This window comes from Arvicanthis niloticus, chromosome 8, assembly GCF_011762505.2.
Source record: "Arvicanthis niloticus isolate mArvNil1 chromosome 8, mArvNil1.pat.X, whole genome shotgun sequence".
Taxonomy (NCBI): domain Eukaryota; kingdom Metazoa; phylum Chordata; class Mammalia; order Rodentia; family Muridae; genus Arvicanthis; species Arvicanthis niloticus.
This window is the reverse complement of record NC_047665.1, coordinates 86,615,237-86,639,118: the sequence shown is the minus strand read 5'-3', so window position 1 is coordinate 86,639,118 and position 23,882 is coordinate 86,615,237. Positions and strand designations below refer to the sequence as shown.

General features: G+C 50.7%; 1 protein-coding gene across 11 annotated transcripts in view; it reads left to right on the top strand.

The window, feature by feature from the left end:
• Positions 1-23,882, top strand: part of Dnm2 (dynamin 2) — an 82,996-nt gene that overhangs the window by 46,199 nt on the left and 12,915 nt on the right. For 4 of the 11 annotated variants that reach the window (XM_034510129.2, XM_034510123.2, XM_076939779.1 and 1 more), the window contains 9 exons: positions 773-933; positions 2,887-3,029; positions 5,104-5,239; positions 6,658-6,725; positions 8,792-8,930; positions 9,839-9,925; positions 14,179-14,249; positions 17,649-17,700; positions 21,989-22,102. In XM_034510129.2, the coding sequence (XP_034366020.1) occupies positions 773-933; positions 2,887-3,029; positions 5,104-5,239; positions 6,658-6,725; positions 8,792-8,930; positions 9,839-9,925; positions 14,179-14,249; positions 17,649-17,700; positions 21,989-22,102 (971 nt within the window). Of the gene's footprint in view, positions 1-772; positions 934-2,886; positions 3,030-5,103; positions 5,240-6,657; positions 6,726-7,276; positions 7,416-8,791; positions 8,931-9,838; positions 9,926-14,178; positions 14,250-17,648; positions 17,701-18,558; positions 18,571-21,988; positions 22,103-23,882 lie in introns of all 11 variants that reach the window. The other 7 variants (XM_034510125.2, XM_034510120.2, XM_034510118.2 and 4 more) reach the window with 3 other exon arrangements.

The following is a 23,882-nucleotide window of genomic DNA, read 5'->3' as shown; positions in this document are numbered from 1 at the left end:
AGGTCAGAGCCCCATCATGGAAGGAAGCCAAGGCAGGAACCTGGAATCAGGAAGGAAAGAATAGGCTTCAGAGAAGCACCGAGTATTGTCTTTTTTTCTCCATGACCTGTTCAGCCTGCTTTCTTTTTTAGCAGTGGAGGGTAGGGGGATGTTTCTCTGTATAACTTTGTCCCCCTCAGACCAGGCTGGCCTCAAACTCAAGAGATCTGCCTTCCTCTGCCTCCCAAGAGCTGGGATTAAAGGCGTGCACCATGGCCAGCTTCAACCTGCTTTCTTACTCACCTAGGACCACCAGTCCAGTGGGAGCACGACCTGCCATGAGCTGAGCAGGTGCCCCCACATCACTCCTGGCCAATCTGATGGAGGCAGTTCCTCAGTTAGGGTCCTCTTCCACATGACTCTAGCTTGCAGTAATGGCAACCACCACCCAGCATGAACAGTAGCATGCTCCTAACGGCACAGCTGTCTTCCCAGCCTGTCCTGGAAGCCCGGGCTGTGTGCATGAAGCACAGGGTTGTCCCTGTCGAACTGTACCTCCATCACTCACACCTGCCCTTGAAGTTCACCTTCTTCTACATTCCACATTGCTTTCCTCAGCTACCTTCCATGCCATTCCCAGCCCTGGTGGGGCTCAGTGTGCCCTGGGCCCTCTCCTGTGTGTGATTTTTGGGCCAGTCTGTTTCTAGTTTCGACCTGGCCTGTACTGAGCCAGCTCAGTACGAAGCCATAGTGTCCTTCCTGGCGTAATGCATACCTTTGACTCTCTCCTCAGGCTACATCGGTGTGGTTAACCGCAGCCAGAAAGACATCGAGGGCAAAAAGGACATCCGGGCTGCCCTGGCAGCCGAGAGGAAGTTCTTCCTCTCCCACCCAGCCTACCGGCACATGGCTGACCGCATGGGCACCCCACACTTGCAGAAAACTCTGAACCAGGTATAGCGGGGGTTTGAGGCTACCAAGTAAATTTGTGCTGTTCTTAGTCTCCAGTGAGTAACAAGACTGTCAGCCATCTTGTTACTTGTCTGTTTGATTTATAAGTGTCACTATTGCCTTAAACATCCCTGCAGTAGTTCAGTCACTTGCCCAGAAGTCTAAAGACAATCCTGAGGTAGTAGCAGGGTTAGTCAGGGCTGGTGACTGCAGCTAGGTCACTGCATTCTGGACTCCTGGAATCTAACCCTGTGCAGACTTTGAGCACAAATCCTGGCCCAGCTTTCCCACGTCTTCTTCCTCTTGCCCCTATACTTACCCTTATACTTCCTAGGGTGGGAGGCAAGGTGAGACCATGTGTGTCCAGGACAAGGTACATACTTTGTGTGAAAGGAAACAGTATTCACTGACTGCCACATGCCTCGTGCCTCCTTACAGTGAGAAAACAGTAAGAAAACAGGTAAATGCAGGCAGGGTCAGAGAGCTTGCCTAGAATCCCTCAGTGAGGGTGTGGGGTGTGGCTCAGCGGCAGAACACCTGTCTAGAATCCCATAATGAGGGTGTGGCTCAATGGCAGAGCATCTGCCTAGAATCACCCAGTGAGGGTGTGGGGCGTGGCTCAGTGGTAGAGTGCTAGCCTAGGAAGCAGAAGCCCTGGGCTTCATCTCCAGTACCAAGTAAATCCAGTGTGGTGGTGCATCTAATCCCAGCACTCAGGAGATCAGAAAGTCATTCTCAGCTGTTTAATGTGAGGTAAATGAGAGTCTACCTGAGTCAAAAAACAACAGCAAAGAGCCTTCTTTGTGCATGGATGGGACCTGAGGCACTGTGTGCAAGGGCTGTTGTCCTTGGGGAAGGTGCCCTGGAAAGCCAGGGGGTAAATGAGCCTCCAGCTAGATTCCTCGTCCTGTACCAGCTGTAGCTGAGTCACTGCAAACTGAAGCTGAGAGTAGCTTCCCTAGAGCAGGTGGGACAGGGGTTGGGCAGTGTGTCTTGTAGGAAGGCCTAAAGCCACAGGCCACTGGGCCTGGCCAAAGTGTGGAAGGCCAGAAAGGAAAACCCTCCACAGAACCTGGGGCTGCTTGAAAACTAGAAGGTGTATAGCTTGGCTGGTCCTCTTGAATTAAGGGGTGCTCTGTTGGCCAGTGGTTGTTGGTGATCCTCCATTTTGGGAGCTCAGAGATGTCGTCCATAGGTGGCTCGGCCACCTGCTGCTCAAGCCTGAGGACCTCATTTCAGTCTCCAAACTCAAAGGTAGAAGGAGACAGCGGACTCCATGAGATTCTTCTCTGACCTCCACCCAGACACCCTAACACGTGCACTTACCGCCCCAGCACACGTACACACAATAAGTAAATAAGAATTTTAAAAGGTCCACAGAACTGTACGCATCCAGCCTGCCTTGTGAGACCTGTAGCTTCCCTTAAGAAAGGACCAAGGTTTGCACAGCAGGGCTAGGGGCCCCTGGCTCCCACAGACTTGGGGCTCAGCACAAGCCGGAGCCTTTGCCCTTCTCTTCTTTAGCATTGGTGTCTTCAGAATCTTTCTCTTTCCTGCTTGGAATCCAGCTGCTATGCAGTGGGGCTCTTGCTTTGTCCCCTCCTCTCCCTCCCATCTCCCTGCAGATACGCCCTCGAGTCCTGCTCAGGCCATACCTTTGAGTCTTAGTGTGTGCGTTGGTTTAGGGGACACCATTGGGTCTTGGAGCTGTCAGGGCCATCCCAGGCCTGCACACTGGTCCCACCATCCCCAGCCTGGGATGTCAACTGACATCTGCTGCAAGCTCTCTGCTCTGCTTGTCCCAGCTTCTGTCTCTGTCCTAATGATTTGTCTGTAGGTCTGTGACTCTCTTTGGATTGCACCCAAGACTTTAAGTATTCTGGGCTGAGGGTGGATTGTGTTCTTTCCTGGCCTCTGGACCTGTGGTACCCTGTCTGACCCTTACCTTTTCTACAGCAACTAACCAACCACATTCGAGAGTCACTGCCAACCCTGCGCAGCAAGCTGCAGAGCCAACTGCTGTCCCTGGAGAAGGAAGTGGAAGAGTACAAGAATTTCCGGCCTGATGACCCCACACGCAAGACCAAAGCCCTACTGCAGTGTGTACTCCCCTTCCCGTTACCTGGCCAAGTCATTCTGCTCTCCATTCAGGCCCTGTCCTAAGCTGCCCCTGAGATTGGGGGGGGGGGGGGGGGGGGGGGGGTGTCCAGATGTTTAACATGACACTGTCATCTGTAGGATTCATGCCCAGAAACTGTGTACTTACATTACCAAAAAAATGGGGAAAATCACATTGTTTCAATAAGTTACCATTGTGTGTTAATCACAGTGCTTTAGTAAGTTACTATTGTGTGGTACCTCGCTGTAGTCAGCTGGGGACTGTGGCACTTATGTTGGATACAGCTGAACAAGGTTTGCTACCTAAGACCATCCTGGGCCTTAGGAGGTAGAAGCAGGAAGATAAGTCAGAAGTTGCTGAGCTGACAGTGTGGATGAGCAGGTTAAAATCCGAGGGCCTAAGCTCCATCTCTAGACTTGACAGAGTGGAAGGAGAGAATCCACTTTCCCCAAGTCAGAGGCTGTGCACCTATGATCCAAGTACAGGAGTTGGGGAGACAGACTGATCCCCACTCACTAATCAGATTGTCCGTCCAAGCCACGTTCAGTGAGAAATTCAGTAGAAAGAGATTTAGGAAGACAGTGGACAGCCACCTCTTGCCTGCCTACACACACACACACACACACACACACGGGGTGGGGGGGGGTGGGGAACAAGACACACTGTTTAAATTGAAAAAAAGAGAAAGCAAGGAAATATATTGTGATCAACTGGGTGTGGTGGCATGGCGCAAACTTCAGCCACTTGGTAGGTAGGCTGAAGGTTCATTTGAGCTCAAAAGTTCAAGGCCAGCATCACCTTAAAAAACAGTCTGTGACACGAGGAATCTGAAGTGAATTGTGTTGCAGCCTTTTCTTCCTCTTGGGAGGGAGGGTTGCACATTTTATAGCCCATAGTATGGAGGTCCAAGGGTGGCATTCGGGACTCACGTCCTCCCGTGAATCATTTAGCTCAGACTGTGTCCATCAGACTCCCTCAGACTCAGTGACAAATACCTTTACACATTGAGCCATCCTAGGACCACCCCATCCCCAAAATACTTTCTTCTCTATGGTTACATGAACTATTGATGTACTGCCTGGTGGCTGCCAAGCTCTCCCATGCTCATCCTGTTAGCCTGCTCTGCATATGTGCAAACTGAGCCTCACAGTGCAGCACCACTTAATCAAGATTTTCCAGCCCGTCCATGGTGGAGCTCCTGTGCAGCCAAGGCAGAGAGGCAGCAGAGATTGCAGGTGCTCCCTGGCTGGGCTGCCTCGCAGCCATCAATCAGGCAGAGCCCTGGGGAAGGGCTGCAGAGCTGGGACCTCAGAATTCCATCTACAATTTTAACAGTGACAGATCTAAAGAGTTCTGAGAACAACCAGGATAGTGTCCAGCGCTTACCAAAGAAGCTTTGCTAGTTTACATATTGGCTGTTAAAACAGTGATATTTAAAAGGAAAGAAAACTGGCCAAACATGGTGGCATACATGCCTGTAATGCTAGCATGTTGGAGGCCTAGGCAGAAAAGTCTTTACTTCAAAGCAAGCTGGAGTTACCCAGCAAGACCCTGTCTTCAAAACAAACCATGAAAGACAAGAAAATCCGCCACAGGACTGACAAGGTGGCTCAGCAGGTAAACAAGCTTGCTGCTGAGACTGATAGCCTGAGTTTTATCCCCAAGATCCACATGGTGGAAGGAGAGGAATGATTCCCATAAGTACCCTCTGACCCCACTCATGTACTGTGGCATGCCTCCCTCCAGATAAAACCTTTGTAAGAAGGCAGAGCTTACGGGTTGGAGAGATGGCTCAGCGGTTAAGAGCACTGACTGCTCTTTCAGTGGTTGTGAGTTCAATTCCCAGCAACCACATGGTGGTTCACAAGTATCTGTAACAGGGGATCTGATGCCTTCTTCTGGTGTGTCTGAAGACAGTGACAATGTTAATTCTTTAAAAAAAAGAAAGCAAACAGAAAATAAAAAAGAAGAAGCAGAATTTATCACACGATTCATGTAATTGCAGGGCTGTGCAGAAAACTCTGTCTTGACCTTTTGCCTTTTCTTTCTTGAAGAATGGTCCAGCAGTTTGGAGTGGACTTTGAGAAGCGAATCGAAGGCTCTGGAGATCAAGTAGACACACTGGAGCTGTCTGGGGGAGCCCGCATCAATCGCATCTTTCATGAGCGCTTTCCCTTTGAGCTGGTAAAGGTAGGTGCTCAGCCCGGAGCTTGAGCAGACCCCTCATGCTCTCTGTCCTGGCCTTAAACTTTCCTCTAAAGCATGATGTCATGAGCTCCTGCATCTTGTCAGAGGCTGCGGCCAGCAGACTTGGTCTGAAGGACATGTCCCCATGGTCTCTGTCTTCCCAGAGCTCATAACTTAGAAGCTCTGGACAGAACAGTAGGAAAGTCCATGTTTCTTTCACTGGTGGAGGGGAGAAAGACATATGAGGGCCAACAAGATAGTCCAGCAGGTGAAGGTACCCTCTGCTCTGCCTGTCTACGTAAGTCTGATCTGCAGGCAGAAGCGGAGAACCAACTGCGGGTCATCCTCTGACCTCCACACACACATTCTTCATGAAACTCAGGCCTTCCTATAAATACACACTTAAAACATGCCCAAATGTAACTTTAAAACCAGGTACAATGCTGGGCTTACACCAGTAATTGCAAAGTTGTGTAAGTTGAGGCAAGAGGAGACTGAGTTTGCGGTTACATAGCCTGCAAAAGACCCTGTCTCAAAAAGTGAAACAAAATCAAAACAGAAAAGTAAAGCAAACTATTTGTCCTTTTCTTTTGAGGCCATGGCTCTCACACACATAGGTGCATGTGTGTTAGTATGCAGATCAGAGAACAGCCTCCAGTCTCCCCTCAGTTGGGTTTCTCTGAGTTAGCCCTAGTTATCCTAGAACTTACTCTATAGACCAGGCTGGCCTCAAACCTAGAGACTGCTGGGATTAAAGGCGTGCACAGCCACCATGCACTTATCTTTAAGGCAAGGTCTCATTGTAACCTAAGTTGGCTGTGTAGTCATGCTTGGTCTTGACGCTTCTGATCCTCCTAGGGTAGGGGACTATAGGCGTGTATCAGCACATCCAGCTTACTCTGTGCTGTGGATGGAGCCCACAGCTCCATACCTATGTGGCTGGTATCCAGCCAGCATGAGAACCACATCCCTGGATCAGCCTTATTTTTTGAGACAGGATGTATCACTTACCTGGAACTTAACCTGTAGGTTAGGTCTGCTGGCTGGAAAGAGTTTAGTTTATGAATATTTTGCCTGATGTGTGCTGAGTGCACCGTGTACATGCCTAATTGCCTGCGGTGACCACAAGAAGGCACCAGATCCCATGGAATTGGAGTTATGGAAGTTGTGAGTCGTTATGTGAGTTCTGGGAACTGAACCTGGGTCCTTTGCAAAAGCAACCAGTGCTCTTAACTGCTAAGCCATCTCCGCAGTCCAGTACACCCAGATGCACCCAGGTCTGCAGGCTTGGTGGCAGGTACCCTTTCTTACTGAGCTGTCTCTGTGGAATACACTCATGAATAGAAACAAGAATGTTCTACTGTTCCCGCTGTGAGGCGGCCTAGACATCGATTCCATGTATGTGGTTTGTTTCTTCTCAGATGGAGTTTGATGAGAAAGATCTACGAAGAGAGATCAGCTACGCTATTAAGAACATCCACGGAGTCAGGCAAGTTCCATGGGGTCCCCATGTTCTCTTCCTCTCCACTCCTGTGGACCACCCCCCACCCCCCCACCCCCCCACCTTCTGAGTCTCTGGCTAGTGGGGCCTGTAGAAGGTCCATGGACAGTTTTCAGAACTATGTAACTGTCTTAGTCTTCAAGGACAGAGAGAGTGTGTATGTTGTGGCTCTGGACTATCGTGGGTCTCTTGACTACTTGTGTCCCCTAGGATACATGACCTTATTCCCTGTGGAATCTGTAGTGATCAGAGGTTGGGTGGAACTAGACTTGAGTCATTCTCATTGGACCCTTTTCAAATGAGTTACTTGTGGACCTCTTGGTGTCCCCTCCTTATTGCAGTCAATGAAGTGTACCCTGTTCTCTAGCATCCCAAGATCCTTGGGTTACCCTGAGGGCTCCCCAGTTGAGGACCCCAGCTTTGATGGGATAGTCGTCCTTGTCAGGGACCTAGCCATGCATAGAAAGTGGCTGACCACACCTTTTGTTTCTCTCTGACTTATCTCTCCCTGCTTCCCCACTGGGTCTGGATGTTTTTAGAACTGGGCTCTTCACGCCGGATTTGGCGTTCGAGGCCATTGTGAAAAAGCAGGTGGTCAAGCTGAAAGAGCCCTGTCTGAAATGCGTGGACCTGGTTATCCAGGAGCTAATCAGTACAGTTAGGCAATGCACCAGCAAGGTACCGCACCTGCGGACGTGGGGCCGCAGGCTTGGTATCAGGCCCCAGGTTACCTCATTTCCAAGAATCCTACAGGGATGGGAATGTGTCAGTCTGGTCCCACTCAGGAGGGGGTCGGGGAATGCTGGGCTCCTTAGAACCAGCTAGACTGGTGACAGGTCTCCTGGGATCCTGATACCAAGCCCAGCATGCATAGGGTGGAATGGGGTGTCATCTGGCTGCATTGCTTTGCTGCTTGCTAGGGAAGCAGATTGGGGCTCCCTCTTCAGCTGGTGGAGGCCAAGGCTCCTGAGCTTCACTGTTGTCCCCCTTGATAAATGACAAATGCCTGGCTTCTTTGGAGTGGGTCACTCCTCTGTTCCCACGGCACTGGGAAGGACATAAACACTGGTGGCATACATACTGAGAGCTCAGTGTCCAGCTTCACAAAGGCTCCTTGGGTTCCACAGTGGCTCTGCCAGCTTTCGCTGTGCCCCGTGCTGTCCTTGTTCCATCCCCATCCCTCCCAGGTAACTCCACACTCAGTTCTCATGGTCGTGAAGACCTGTGTCCCACTCTTCATGGGCAACTGCCTCCATTTGGCCCAGGCCACCAGCCTCCTCTGGGAGGGCTGTATCCTGGACAGCATGCTCCTGCCAAGCAGCTGGAGTGCTTGAGGAGAAGGAGCCGGCGTCTGCCTGTACACCCTCTACATTGCCAGCTCTGAAATGGCAGAGAACTTTTGCTTAAGCTGCCTGTTCTACTGGAGCAAAGTCCCCATTTGTTTCCTCAGCTTCTCCAGTGGGAAACAGAGCAAAAGAAGCCAGCCAGGCAAGGGCTGGGGTTAGGGTTAGGGTGAGTTTGTAGAGTGCTTGTCTGGCTGCACAAAGCTTGGGTTCCATCTTCCATCCTTAGCATCCCATAGACCAGATGTGGCTCACACCTGTGATCCCAGAACTGGATCCAGGAGTCGGAAGTAGAAAGATAGAAGTTCAAGGTCATCCTCAGTCATATACTAAGTTGGAGGCTAGCCTGTGCTGCAAGACCATTTCAAAAACTGAAACTCAAAGGGGCTGCAGATTGACATCCTAGGGGCCATTGTCACAGATGTGACGATTTGAGATTTGCTCACATACATTTGGCCCTATGATGACAGTGTCCTGTAGCACTTAGCCTTGAACTGTAGACCAGCCCTGTGCTCCCCCAGGCCTTGCCGATTCCAAGCAGCTTCCAAGACAAGACGTGGGCGCAGGCTTTTCTGCGCATGCACTAACCAGCTCATTCTCCTTTCTTCTCTTTCTCTCTCCATCTCCTGGCCTGTGTGTGCATTTGTGCGTGTGGCCTGCGCTACCCCTGGGTGTCTCTCAACCTCGTCCCGCCCTCCTCCGCATGACCAGGACGGGGCTCTTCACCCCCGACATGGCCTTTGAAGCCATCGTGAAAAAACAGCTTGTAAAACTCAAAGAGCCAAGTTTGAAGTGTGTTGACCTGGTGGTGTCGGAGCTAGCCACGGTCATTAAAAAGTGTGCTGAGAAGGTAACAGGTCTTGCTCCTCCTGTCCTCATCAATTCCCACCTATCATTTCTTCATTGATGTCAGCCCTAAGCATCAGGACAATCCTGCCTCGAGGGGACCCCTGTTGGGCACAGTGGCCACCTATGCCCATCCCAACTGCCATCTGGAACTTTGCATGGCAGACTGAGTGGGGGAGGTATGCCCTACCGTCTCAGTTTTGGGGGTCCAATGGAGGCACCTTTGGCATGCCCAGTCACATTTGTGAAGCCGCTGTCACTCCTAGATCTCATCCTCCAACCATGTCCTCCTGTGTGTTTCTGCACTAGGGTGCATTTAGCAGCATCTCTCCCCTCCTGGGGAAGGTGTGGCTCCCCACATTGTGGCTGGGGTCACTCAGTACCCCAGATAGAAAGTAGGGAGTCCTCAGGTTGGCCACATGCTTGCCAAATTCACAAACATCAGGGTGCAGTTTCCAGCAAAGGGTTCCCTGAGCTCAGTGACCCAGATGCTGTTCCTGTTTCCCTGAAGCAGGGCAGCATGCGCATTTGAATGCTCAGTGAGGGTCATCAGTTTGTCCTGCCTTCATCTAGTGGGAGGGGGCGGGAGGGGGCTGCCTGGCACCTCTGGGTAGTAAGTGTGTCACTCTCTCTCTGCCACTTTCCACCTCCGATCGATCGCTGGCTTTGCAAGCGGCTCTCAGCATGCCCGGCACCCTCTCGTCTTTCCCACCCCCCATGCCCCTGACTGGCCTGCCCTTGTCTCCCAGCTGCAGGAGCTGGGAGACAAGGGCAGAGTGGGGCCCTGGGGGCCCCTCCCCTTTCCTTCCCTCTGTCTCATCCTTGTGTGTCGTCTCCCTCCGCCCCCCTACCCCCCACCCCCGGGCTGGCCATGAAGACCTTGTCAGCTCAGCCCTTCTGCTTGCTCCCCAGCTCAGCTCCTACCCGCGTCTGCGAGAAGAGACCGAGCGAATTGTCACCACCTACATCAGGGAGCGAGAAGGGAGAACCAAGGACCAGGTATTGTACCAGCTCACTAGTCTCTGCCTGAGTGGGTCTAGCAAATTTTGAGAGTTTAGTTCTGTGATAGTGCAATTTTAAAAGTAATAATATTGTTCTCTGACACAACTGCCTTCCAAACAAATTAGTCAGAGACTGTAAGATTTACTTAATCAACCTATATGGCACAATAGCTGAGTAGTTATTAATCTGTTCTAATCCTTGAAGCTAATCTAGCTGCCTCCCAGCTAAAATCTCCGAGATACTGTGTTCCTGTGGTGGCTCATCACAGAGACTCCTCCTCTGGCTGAGGTCAGAAGCCCAGCCATATACCCTCTACTGCTCAGCCGTTGGCAGGTCAGCTTTTGTTGAGAATAGACAGACAGCTATATTCACACAACTTTGAGACAGGAGATACTTAGAACAATCAACCATTGCAATGCCATGTCTGGATTGCAACCTGATATAGGGACAAAGAAATCAGCATTCAGATAATACAAGGACAACCTTTACACAGTGCACAGTAACATTCTTACAGTGGGAGGGTTGTTCTTTTTAATTACAGCTATTTATTTCACGTGTGTTTTCCAGAGCATGCGTGTGGAGGCCAGAAGACATCTCTGAGGCGTTGGTTCTCTCCTTCTCTTTATGTAGAAGTTTGGTGGGAGTAGGGGTGTCAAACTTAGTTCACCAGGCTTCCAAAGCAAGCGTTCTCATCTGCTGAGCCATCTAACTAGCCCCAAAGATCCATTCTGAGGCCTAGGGCCACGACTCGGCTAGCATAGCACTTGCCTAGCATCTGTGAAGCCCTGGTTTCCATCTCTATCACCCTGTCAGCAAGGTGTGGTGACGCACGTTTGTCATCCTAACTTGGGAGCCAGAGGCAAGAAGAACTCGGTGTCATCCCTTGACTACACAACTGAGTTCAAGGCCAGCCTGGGCTACATGAGACTTTGTGTCACCCCGACCACCACCACCCCAAAAAAAAGAGAGAAAGAAAAAACAGGATGGACTATTATTATCTCTGGCCACTATCCCCATTGCCCAGCCTATATCCTGGCCTCCCCATCATGCATTGAACAGCCTGCCACCATGATTGTTCAGGTGGCATTAGTGTCTTCGTAGAGCTAAAGATTAGATAGTTCTATGCACACAGCTAAATCTTTGTTCGTTTTCTAAAGGCTAAGGTGGCTCTCCTTTGCCAGGGCCTTTCCCCGTAGTGCTTCGGGGAGACTCCCTGTGACTCTGATTTCTGTCTGGTGTTGGCCCAGTGTTCAGGGCCATGCATCACCTGTGGTGGCAGTGACTGACTTTCTCCAGTGTTGGGACGTTTTCTACTGTGAATATACTATATCTTTTTAGAGCTGCCCTTGCCTGCTGGAGGAGTACTGGGGTATCTGGAGTCTCGCACTTCTATACCCTGGGCCGTCATTAATCCTTCAGGCGGGAGCTGGACCCATGCCTCAGTGACTATGTGGGCAGTGGACCTAGATTTTGTTCCCAGCACTCGCATGTTAACTCACAGTCATCTGTGACGCCAGTTCCAGGAGATCCCATACCTACTCCTAGTGTTGCAAGCACTAGGCATACACAGCGTGAACAGACACATATGCAGGCCTTGTGCATATAGAGTAAAAATAATAAATCTAATTATGGGGCCTCATTACTGGTACTTAAATCTAAACTACTACAAGTGTTCATATTGTGCTGGCCATGGTGAAGAAACTGGCTCCTTTGTCTTTAAGTCTTCATTTAGCTCTGGGCCTCTTAGATACTCTGTAACCCCGTAGCATCCATGGCCTGGGAGATACGGGTTTGGTGCAGGGGCCTGTCATCACAATATGGAGAGACTGAAATAGGCCAGACAGACTGGGTTCTATTATAAGTCTGTCTCAAAATAAAACAAGAGCAGAGTGCTTCCGACATACACAAAGCCCTGGGTTCTGTCCCCAACAGCCCAGGACCCTTACAGTGATAGTGCATTTGAGAGTGCTCAGGAGGTGGAGGCAAGGGGGATCCAGAGTTAAAGGTCTTTCTTTGCTGTGTGATGAGTTAGAGGCCATCCTGGGCTCTGTGAAACCCTATCCCCAGAAAACAAACAAAGTCAAAATAATACACCACCAGAAGCATGGGCACTTTTGATTGGTTTCCATCACCAGTCCTGAGGCTGCAGCTGTTCTTCCTCTGCACACAGCCGCTGATACATACCCACTGTGGACACTACCAGGTTTCAAATCAGAGCTGTGGAAAGATAGTGTTCAGGCCTTAGAGAGCCAGCTTCAGAGAGTGCACAACACCCCGCCTTCCCTAACAACCACCTAGGTCTGTGTACATTGTCTTGGTTATTACTGAGGACCTAGAGGCACAGTGACCATGGAGTGTGTGGCCTTGAGACAGAGGAAGGAAACCTTTTGAGGAAGCGGAGCCCCTCTGCCCAGGCAGCCTGGCCTGTTCTTAATAGGAAGTAGGGTGGAAAGCTGCCTGAGTCAGTGGAGTCCATGGAGCAACTTGAGCCTTTGCAAACTGGGAGCAGAAGCATCCTAGCAGACAAGGCTATGATGGGGTTGGCAGATTTGAGAATGCAACTGTCTCAGGTATGGGCATGTGCACACATGCTGAGGTGCCTGTCTCAGGTATGGGCATGTGCACACATGCTGAGGTGCCTGTCTCAGGTATGGGCATGTGCACACATGCTGAAGTGCCTGCAAATGTGACACTTGTACTTTAGATTTAAGCATCGGTAATGAGGCCCCATAACTAGATTTATTGTTTTTACTCTATATGCACAAGGCCTGCATATGTGTGTGTGTGTGTGTCTGTTCACATTGTACATGCCTAGTTCTTGCAACACTAGGAGGTTGGGCTTTTAGTGTGTGTGTGGTACTGAGTTCCATCTTTTTTTTTTTTTTTTTTTAAGACTTATTAGTCAGGCATAGTGGCGCACACCTTTGATCCCCCAGCACTCAGGAGTCAGAAACAGGAGGTGGACCTTTGAGCAGGTGGACCATATGTCTGCATATGGTCTACAGAGCAAGTTCCAGTATAGCCAGGGCTACACAAAGAAGCCTTGTGCCCATATCGGATGATTGATAGATAGATAGATAGATAGATAGATAGATAGATAGATAGATAGATTGTTTGATTTTTTATGGGATTGTTTGATTTTTTTTTTTTATGGGAATGAATATTTTGTCTGCATGTAATGTGTGTGTGCTACATACATATCAGGTGCTTGTGGAGGCCAGAGGAGGGCATCATATCCCTGGGTCCAGAGTTACAGACAGGTGGGAGCCACCATGTGTGGGCTGGGAATTGAACCTGAGTCCTCCGGATGAACAACAGATGCTTGCAACCACTGAGCTCTCTCTTCAGCTCTCAGCCATACTCTTAATTTTACATTAGTGTGTTTGAAAACAGAGCTACACATAAACCAGGATGTTGGTGCACATCATTAATCCCAGCACTTGGGAGACAGAGGCAGGCAGATCTCTGAGTTCAAGGACAGCCAGGGCTACACAGAGAAATCCTGTCTCAAAAACCAAAAAAAAAAAAGAGGAAGGAAAGAAAAGAAAGCCCCACATCACCACCCACTCTGGCTTGAACTCAGAATGCTGCAGCTGTGCAAGTATCTGTTTCTGTTCAGTATGCTATATACACATATCGTTCAGTATGCTATATACACATATCGTTCAGTATGGTACATACACATATCGTTCAGTATGGTACATACACATATTGCCATGTGGATGTGCTTGCATGCATGTGCTTGTCATGCTTGTCAGTTAGAAAGTAGCACTGATGAGATCCCGAAGGCTAGTCTGACGTCATCTGCATTGGGATTTGAAGCGGGCTCAGGGGCAGCTGGGTGGTAGAGCACTCTCCTAACATGTACAAGTCCTGTCTTCCAACCCTGGCAGTACCAATAAAAGAGAAAAAAAGAGAAGAGAGTGAATTCCAATCCACTTTAATAACTTAGTAACATTAGGCCCCAAGTCATAGGCTAGTCGGTGGCCTCGGGAAGACAGCAGTTCTGGTGATCAGTCCTCAGTGCTGCTCCCATGCCCAGCACATTGAGCTCCCAGGCACTGTCCCTTGCCCATCTTCCTGTGGGGCTCTTTTCCACCTGCCGATCTTCCCCTGTCCTACTGCACTCCCATCTGGGAAAGCTGTGGGGATGTGTGTGTGTGTGTGTGTGTGTGTGTGTGTGTGTGTGTGTACACTGTGCCTTCCTTGCTGTTCTATGCTCTATAGTCATGCACCCCTCTTTCCTCTAGATTCTTCTTCTGATTGACATTGAGCAGTCCTACATCAACACAAACCATGAAGACTTCATTGGATTTGCCAAGTACGTATATAGCCATTGTCACGGGGGCGGGGGGCAGCACCTATTCCCACCCCCAGCATCAAGACTAGAGTGGGGATCTGCTGGGGACACTGGGCAAAGAGTAGAGCCATTTGAGAGAGCCTTGAAGCTTTTCTGTGCTAACTGTGACTTCTGTCACAGTGTCCTCACCTAGCATGTTGTCTATGGACATCTCAGGGACAAAATGTGTGTTCTGTGACCATTCTCAGGGAAGTGGGAGGCCAGCCAGGTTCATTCCCTGCAGGACTTCTCAGAGCTTTTCACAGTTAGAGTACCTTGCAGGCTCTGCCTTTCACATACTATGCACAGATACATATACACTGTAGATTTAAAATCAGAACCTTGGGCTGGGCTGTCTCCATTGTTAGCGCTTGACTGGCGTGCACACGACCCTGAATTAGACCCCAGGACCAGTGCAACAGATACCACACCTGGTTGTCCTGGGTCCTGGGTCAGCCATCAGCTCTGGACCAGCTGGGCAAACTTGGGTGCCACTGGGGGTGTTTTGGTGGCTCATGCAGGTTTTCTTAGCTTTGGACAATAGGACACCACCATGAACCAAAAGACATCTCCCTGTGTCTGGCTAGACTACTGGTGTACTTTCATGCCAGGTCCACCTGCCCACAGCAAGTCCCTGTGCAAAGATAAAGATAGACTGTTAAGACACAGTCTGCTCAAGGCTCTTGGAAGTCCAGAGGGTGGCTATGACGCCTGACCTAAGGGTTTTGGAGACTTCTTAAGTGGGAGGGCCTGCTGGGCACAAGGCTTGAACTGTCTGTTGTCTCGGGCAGAAGTGATGGAACATCTGAGTGTGCACATGGCGGCTATGTGAATGATTGATTGATTGATCAGAAGCCCTCCCTGAGCACACGTAGCCTAAAGCCCTTAGCTGGGTAATTTCTTCCCTGGGGTGGACTGCATCCTGGGGCTATGGATGCAGCCTCTCTAAGCCCTGCTCTCCCAGCCGTGCATGGACAGGGAGTAGCCCCCATTGGTTGCTATCAGTTTCCTCACCTCAATGTGTCTGCTTCTCGCACTTGATCCACAGTTCCTTCTCACAATCTCTCCTGTTTTTCCTTTGACCACTCCACTTCTTTCTCTGGATTCCGGGGCCTTCCCACTTACCCAGCTGTTTCTATACTGAGGAGCTGGTCACAGGGTGGGTATTGCCTGCTGTGTGCCTTTTTCCCTGGTGTGTGACCTGGGGCGTCCTCCCTGGGGAGCCTCAAACCTGTGGGGGATGTTCCAGAAGTCCTTGAATTACAACAGCCATTTTCTCAACCAGGGCCCCAGCCAGGCCTTGTGAAGAGGACACTGGGTAAGACACCATAGAGCCTGCCCATGTAGTGCACACAGACTGGGGAGTAGTAGACAGTAGCAAGTAGTAGACAATAGTAGACAGTAGAAGCCTGAGGGGTGAGGCCTGGGGAGACCCTCCCAAAGAAATCATGCAGGGGCAGGTAGGGGACTACAGGAAGCTGGCACTGGACAGGAAGACCAAGAGGCAGGACACCAGCCAGTAAGGCAGGATGGAGGCAACAGCTGGTGACCATGCCCCTCACCAGGGAGGCCCTGAAGCCTGAGGAGAAGAGTTTAGGTCCCCTGCCATGGTACCCAGAGTCTCTCGTTAGGGCCATCACCATCTTGGCTGCTGTTTGAGGGAGCCATGAAGCACTTAGAATAGCACATCTGGGCTCTTGTCACCATACTGTGAATGATGCCTTAGCTTAGTCTCACCTTCAGTATGGATCATTACAGACAGAGCCCAGAGGAAAAGCCCCATGAGGGCTGCTGGCGCGTCATGGTTGGTAGATCACTGGCTTAAAGAGCCTGTCTCCTCCACACACACTCTGCCTACCTAGCAACTGACTGATGCTTGCTTGCTGGTCCCTAGTCTCTCTGTGTAGACTACTTGAACTCCTTAGGTAGCCCAGCCTAGGTGCAGAGTCATGCTCCTCCCCTTGCTGGGGTCCCTGGCTTGCACTCTCAATTAACTGCTGATTGAAACTCAGCTGGTTTGAGCTGTAGGCAAAACCTCAGAGCAGCCAGTGGTGACACCAAGTGTATTGCTATTTGTATCTTTCTGCAGTTTCCACTAGAGCAGTAAGATGAGCACTGGCTGCTTCTGCAGAGGACCTGGGTTCTGTTCTCAGTGGCCACATCAGGTGGCTCACAACCACCCGCAACTCCAGGGTTCCAATGCCCTCTGGCCTCCAGGCACACCTGCGCATGTGTGGTGCACATAAACTCATGCAGGCAGGCACACACAGAGACATACATACGCATGTACCCCCCCACACACACACACATACATGAACATCTTTTAAAAGAGAGAAAAGGAAAAAGGAAATGAAAGTCTAACAGAGAAGCTGCAGGACATGGTTGCTTTCAGGTAGCTGTGCTATCGTTAGAGCAGAGTATGCATCAGAACCAATAAGGAGAGTGGTGGGTAGCTACAGGGAAGTACAGTGTGGTCTGCCTAGACCGCCGCATGCAGAGTGCTTAGCTCCTGGCATACACAAGGCTCTGTGCCCCATCCCCAGCACCTCACATACTGGATATGGAGGCAACCTAGGGAACTTGAGGCCCACTCTCAAAACATCATAACCCTGATAGTGTGCAGTCCCAGCGCTTGGGAGGCTGAGGCAGGCAGAGCTCTTATCAGTAAGTGTCCAGCCTGGTCTACATTGAGATCTAGGACAGCCAGGGCCACATAGTGAGAACCTGCCTTGAGAGAGAGTGACAGAAGGAGAGGGAGCTAGAGTTGCTCTGGGTTTGTGGAGGGAGCTATCCCAGAATGCACGAGATCTTGTATGTGGAGAGAGCTAGCCCAGCATGCATGAGGCCTTGTATTTGGTCTGCTGCATCCCCTTTTAAAAGGTGAAGGTGCAGCATGGCTGCTGATGCGGAGACATGCAGGAGCCTCCATAATGGGCTTGGGTAGTCCCCAGCTTGAGTCAAGTTCTTCTAGCCAGAAGTGTAAGCCCCAGAACTATCAGGGCTGGTTATGAGAGCTACTTCTAGACTGATGAAGGGCCAGTGGTGGGAAGAGAACATAAAGAAGCCTCGGGTACATTGTGCTCAGGGTCCCCTGGAACCAGCTTCCTGTCTCATTCCCTGCATCTTACACCTCTTCTTTGAAGCTCTAACTTGGAATGACTTGTGGACAATAGCTGGTGCTTCTGGAGTGGCCATGAGAAGGTTCTAGAAGCCAGGGTTAGCCAGATACACTTTTCTTATTTCATATGCTCTAGCTGTTTTCTATGTCCTTGCTTCCACCCTTAGTGGGCCCCTAGGGAAAGAGCCTCAGCATGGGCCAAGGCCTCTCGTTACCTTCCTCCCATACCTCATCTGAACTCGCCTTCTCTGCTTCTGTTACAGTGCCCAGCAGAGGAGCACGCAGCTGAACAAGAAGAGGGCCATACCCAATCAGGTAGCTCCCCAGTCTCAGTTCTCACACCCTTCTGAAGACAGGATCATAGCATTTGATGTAGGAACCGACACCTTAGTACTAGGCCACTTGCTCTGTCAGCCTTTGGGCCAAATAGCTGTTAGAACTAAGAGTCCCACAGGACCTTGGGGCAAATTCCAAACATCCCAAGGCCTCATCTGACATCTAATGGGAAAGTTACAACTCGACCCTCAAAGCAATAGATGTGTAACAGTGACCTTGAGGTGTATGTAAACAAGTTGTGTTTTCTAACTCTTGGCCCTGGGAATGGAGGCAGGTAGGTAGAAAGCATGAATGGTGTCACAGACAACTGGGGAAGATGGAGGTCGTTTGAATTCCACGCCTGGAGAACCCCAGGTCTCCTTTACGACCCCGCCCCAGCTTCAGAGGCTTTGCATACTTACAAATGGCTTCATAAATGCCAATATTACATGACTGGTTGGGCTTTTTTTTCTGTCCAGTTTCTGCCACTGTCCCCCAATTCCCTTCCCTGTCAGGCTGGGGTGGGGTGGCGCTGTGCTATTGTTATCTTGCACGATTTAGAGCCAGATTGGGGAGAAATGTAACAAATGCATGATTTCGAGTTTTCTTTTTGTATGTGTGCTTGCCATAGGTAGTACATATGTTGTTGCTTTTTTTGTTTTGAAGAAGATAATGAATTAAATATTAACACCATGAATATAATTAATAGCATGTAATTTTTTTCTTTTGCTGTTTTTTGTTCCTCTGCTCTTCCTTCTGCCCTTGTGCTTTCCCTGCGTCCTCTCTGTCCCGTCACGTCCCTTCATCTTTCCTGCTTCCCCTTGATTGACCCACAACCTTAACTTTCCATTCTCAAAGGGGGAGATCTTGGTAAGTACCTGCTTAGTGTGGTAGCTAACTTAGAACCTAGTGGGAAAGGAGGCCTGCCTTCACCGTCTGCGCAAAACACTAAAACGTGCACTAATCGGGGAGCTACACGTCACCGCTGTCATTGGACCTCGCGTTGTCCTGGGCATCTGCTGCTCTCACAAAAATACTAACCCAGTTGCACCTTTCTGGGAGGCACACCCCTCTGGCTGGGTCCTAGCAGGTTCTCTTGGTGTCCTGTAGTTCAAAGATGGCAAATACGCAGTTCACACATTGCCTCCATCCCCACCTCAGCTTCCTAGACATGGAAGGTTTTGCTCAGGACCTGCTGGAATTCATTCTTGTTGCTGCCAGCCTTTATCCTTTCTCTTTTCCTGCAGATACCACTGACTGACCAGACCATGTGTTACCACATGGGGAGATTTGCCTTTCTGTGCCTGTGGCAGATATGACTAGATGATCCAACAGTCTTTTCTGTGATTTTCCTCCACAATGAGCCCAGGGCAGACATTGCTAATCAATCCTGGCATTCTTTCTTAATATGCATGCCATTGACTCCCCATTCTGTAGCTGTTATGACTGGCTATTTTTTTATATTTTCCATGTGATATCCTACTCCTGTACTCATGATAGGCATGAGTAATCAGATTCCCTCTAGCCTGCTGCCTTCATGGCAGCTAGAGTGATTGGTGTGGATGGTCAGTTTCACTCTCCCACTTTTCTTATCCATTGCCTGGAACAGACATTACTAAGTGATCCCAGCACCTTTTTCTGCTGTGCTCAGAATTGTTGCCATAGTCATAGGCAGCTCCCCCCAGTCAATTGGTGTATATCGTATTTGCCATCCTAACTGCGGGCAACTCATATTCCTTTTGCATAAGGACTGGGAGCTGGTGTTGTCAGAGGGTGCGAGCCCCAGCCCTGCTGAAAGCTGAGACTGTGTGGAGGTGCTCCCTTCAAGCACCTTGGCCCCAAGCCCCAACAGACCCCTTTCTCCAGAATATTCTCCTGCTGCCACCACCACTCTCTACAGAGATATTCCTGGAGTTTTGAACTTTGGCAAAGGTTGAGCCACTTCTGTGTGAGTGGTGGGTCCTTGATGTGCCTGGGTCCTGGCAAAAGTGGGCTGGGTCAGAGTCGAAACCAGGCCAATGTTAGAGAAGAGGGGCCTCAGGCCTGGAGCAAAGCAGTCAAGTACCACTTCTAAGTGGCCACTGTTACTACCTTACTCCATTCTCCTGGCCTCAAACCACGTGCAGCCTCAAGGCCATGAGCACGGCTGGCCATGGCCTCCATGTGTCCGAGCCAAATACTTGGTCCTCCAAGTCATCTTCATCCAGAGAGGAGACCATGATGGCTCCTGCTGAGCTCGCCTCACTGCTACTTGCTGCTCAAGCCACTGGGATGGGTCCTTTCTGTTCTGCATGCCTGCATGCCTATTACCGTGTACCCCAGAAATGGGAACCCTAGCTGCCTTTGTTGTTGCCACACCTCTCCCCTGGCTCCTTCTCACCCCAATTCCTTAAGACTGTGACCCTAGGTTTGCAGTCTGCCTTGGAGATAAGGAGGTCCAGCCTTCGCTGTTTCCTGGGATCAGTCTGTGTCTGTACTCATAGAGCCAGGTGTTGTCTCGGACTACACTGGGGTACCCACACAGGCAGGGGGCTGGGAGGGAAGGGTGCCTTGGGGCCTCTTGCCAGCCCATGTATCCTTAGTGGAGGCAGCTGGGCCAGACCTCCAAGGGACAGAGTGACACAGTTGTTACACAGTAGTAGAGACCCCACCCCACTGTGTGGGATTACTCTTCTTAGGGTACAGTGGTAGCTTGGACCCAAGTTTCTCTCCCTTGGTTGACATGTGGTGACTGAAGCTAAGTCCAGTCAGCTCTTACTCTGGGCTAAGACTAATTGAAAGGCCCTGCCACCTGTCCCTGGCAGGATAGAACATGGCTACAGGACCCCCAACTCACCTCGGCCTAGGTGATGCTCCAGAATTAAGCAGTCAGCCATAACAACCTCAACAGCCAGCCTAGGTGGCCTAGAATCCGTGTTCTCGGAATGCTGCAACCTCCATCGCTGAGCCCAGGTCATTCTGGAATGAATCTGTACAAATCACTCTGTTTCTAGCATGGACACTTATGTCCTCCTGGGGCTCCAGGCATCTCTGAGAGTCTGAGGTCTCTTGACATCAGAGGGATGTCAAGTGGCAGCTTACGTTGTTCTTGACCCTAAAAGGGACTTAAGTAGGCTGCATGGATTCCTGAACCTTTAGTAACTGCTGTAGCCTTCATGGCCTGTAGCCTGGAGCCCAGAGACACCCACTGTAGCAGGGTAGGTTTGGCAGCTCTGGAGCCAAACAGGATAAAGAAAGGGAGCCTCGACTTTAGACCCCAGACATGGCTCCCCAGAGACCCTGTTTTGGATTCTTCTGCCCCATCCTACCCGAGCACCAGTCTCCCCACCTGTCCATGGCTATACACAGCACATGCTCTGCAGCCTGGCCTGTTTGCTGCTGCCTTGGTCCCAGGCATCCCTGTTGCCACCTTTGCGTGCTTCCTGCTGTCCCCAGAGTCCCCAGGTTGGGGTGGGGGGGGGAGACTCAGGTCTACATGTGCCTCCATGTCCCAGGGATTATAGGAATCTGAAAACGTGGCCCCCTCAGTCTGCCTGTACCTAGCAGTCAGGTGAGTCCCCAGGCTGACCTGGCTTCTGTTCCCCATCAGATGACAGCTATGGCCCAATGAACCCTTTCTATGGATTGTCTCCCAACTGAGAGCCCTGAGTCATGGTAGAAAAGTGTGCCCACTGGGTTTCTAGCTAGCTGAAACACAGCCCCACTCTGGTGGTCCTCTCGGCAGCCCTCTGGGTGGCGCTGCCTCCCTAGCACACTGGTCTCACGTACACACAGAAAAGCTTGTGTGAGTGAGAAACCTTTGTGGGTCAGTCCCATGAAAGAAGTTACAGCTGTCCCCTGCTGTGAGCTCTCCAGTGAGCCATCTCTGCCTAGCTTGTTGGACCCAAAGAAGCGTGGATCCTTAGTGTCCTGTTCTACATGGTCTAGCCCCAGCCCTTAGCCCCGACCTCCTGGCCTAAGCCCTTTGACGCTCCTAAGACATGCATTTTTATTTCCTGTGTCACTTAGATCACTATAATCACTGAGGGCCCCTAGGGCCCCAGCTCACCATTCCATCCCTGAGCTAGAGATTTACTCTCCGACTGTATCTGCATTTATCCCCACAGCAGTCCCAGCTCCCTGTCTGATTCCTAGCTGGAAATGCTTGGGTTGACATGGAACTAGGATCCTGGCTTGGGGTGGAGGCATTCCTGCCATAGAGCCAGGCTTCTATCCTTACTGGGGAGGAGAGGGAGGACGGAGCAGCAGGGTTGCCCTCCTCCCTGCTAAGCTGAGTCCTCTCCACCAGGTGATCCGCAGGGGCTGGCTGACCATCAACAACATCAGCCTGATGAAGGGCGGCTCCAAGGAGTACTGGTTCGTGCTGACAGCTGAGTCGCTGTCTTGGTACAAGGATGAGGAGGTGAGCAGTTGGGGATAAGGCAGGAGAGGGAGGTGGTCCCCAAACTGATTCCCCCTGGCCAGCACTCATTCATTCCCTCAGTCACTTGAGAAGGGGAGTTTACAGTCAGACATGGTGACTTGCCTAGATCCCAGCACTAGGAAGGAGTACAGGGAGTTTGGAGTATGTGGTAAGTTCCAGGCTTGTCCAGGTTATGTAGGAAGTGCCTGTCTCAAACAAGGGGCCGGGGTGTCAGTCCAGCTGGTAATGAGCTTATCCCGCCACAGGAGACCTGACTATTCCCAGAACCTAAGAGAAAAGGAAGGTGCAGAGTATGCTCATATTCCCAGCAGGCAAGGCAGACACAGTGCCCGCTGGCCAGCTAGGCTTGCCTCCTTGACAAGTTCCAGGCAAATATGAGCCCTGTCTCAAAAAGAAGAGGGTAGCACCTGAGCAATGACACCTGAAGTGGTTCTCTGTCTTATAAATCCACATACATGAGTATGTGCCTACACACAAACATGAGTATATACCCCCACACACACACACACACACACAAAGAAGCAAGAAGGAGGAAGAAATGGGCCATGGGGGTGTAGCTTAGCACGCATGCATGAAGCCTTAGGTTCCATCCACACTTAACATCACATAAACCAGGCATGGCGGTGCGTGTCTACTGTACCAACACTCGGGAGGAGCAGAAGTTCCGGCCATCCTTCACTACATAGCGAATTCAAGGGTAGCCTGGATTACAGCGAAACTGTATCATGAGAACTCTTCCCTCTGAAGGACAGACCCTGGCCTAAGTTTACTCTGCCGCTGTATGGGAGCTCAGGCAGCAGCCTAGTGCCAGGCCTCACACAGGGCCAGGCTCCTAGCATGCACTCTGGTGCTTTGTACCAGCAGGTACCTCTGTAGGGTCTTCCAGCCACCATGTAGGAGCAACCCCCACCACCAGTGTACTCAGCATGGTAGCATATGTGACTGGAAGCATGTCTATGCACATTCCAGTCCCACTTCTTAGAAGCTGGCCCTAAAATGCTATAAGAACCACTCAAGGCCATACTTCTCTGGTCTAGTTTTATTGCTGCTGCTGTTGTTTTGTTTTGTTTTGTTGAAGCAGGGTTTCTCTATGTAGACCAGGCTGTCCTGGAACTGTAGATGGGGCTGGGATAAAGGTGTGAGCCACCACAGCTCAGCTTTTTGTTTTAAACTATGGATGACCCCAAACTATGATCGACCTGGTTCGTCCAGTGCTGGATGGCCGGCATGCACCGCCACGCTCTACTGGGTTCGTGAGTAAGGGTGGCACCCACATGCAAAGGAAGCACTTTATCCACTGAGCTGCAGGCCTCTCTGCTCACTGCTCTGAGGTTTTAGGGAATAAAGATGAAGGGGGCCCCACTGGAGAAGAATTGGAATAGGTGGGTCTGGGGTCAGCTGCAAAACTGAGGAGGTGGGTGGGGCTTCAGAAAGCTTACATGCCTTGCCAGGCATGGTAGTGCATGCCTCTCAGCCCAGCACTTAGGAGGAAAAGGCAGAAGGATCAAAGCCAACCTGGTCTACAAGGAATTCCAGGGTAGCCAGGGAGGGCTATGCAGAGAAACCCTGTCTCAGGGAAGAAAAAAAAAAAAAAAAAAGATGAAAGAAAACTAGCTTGCATGCATGCCCTGAGGCCTTACCCTCTGGGCTCACAGACTGGGTGTGGCCACACAGGGCTACATGCATAAAGACATGATCTTTATGGACTCTCCCTCCCTCCCCCCCCCCCGCCCCACAGGATTTCTCTGTGTAGCCCTGG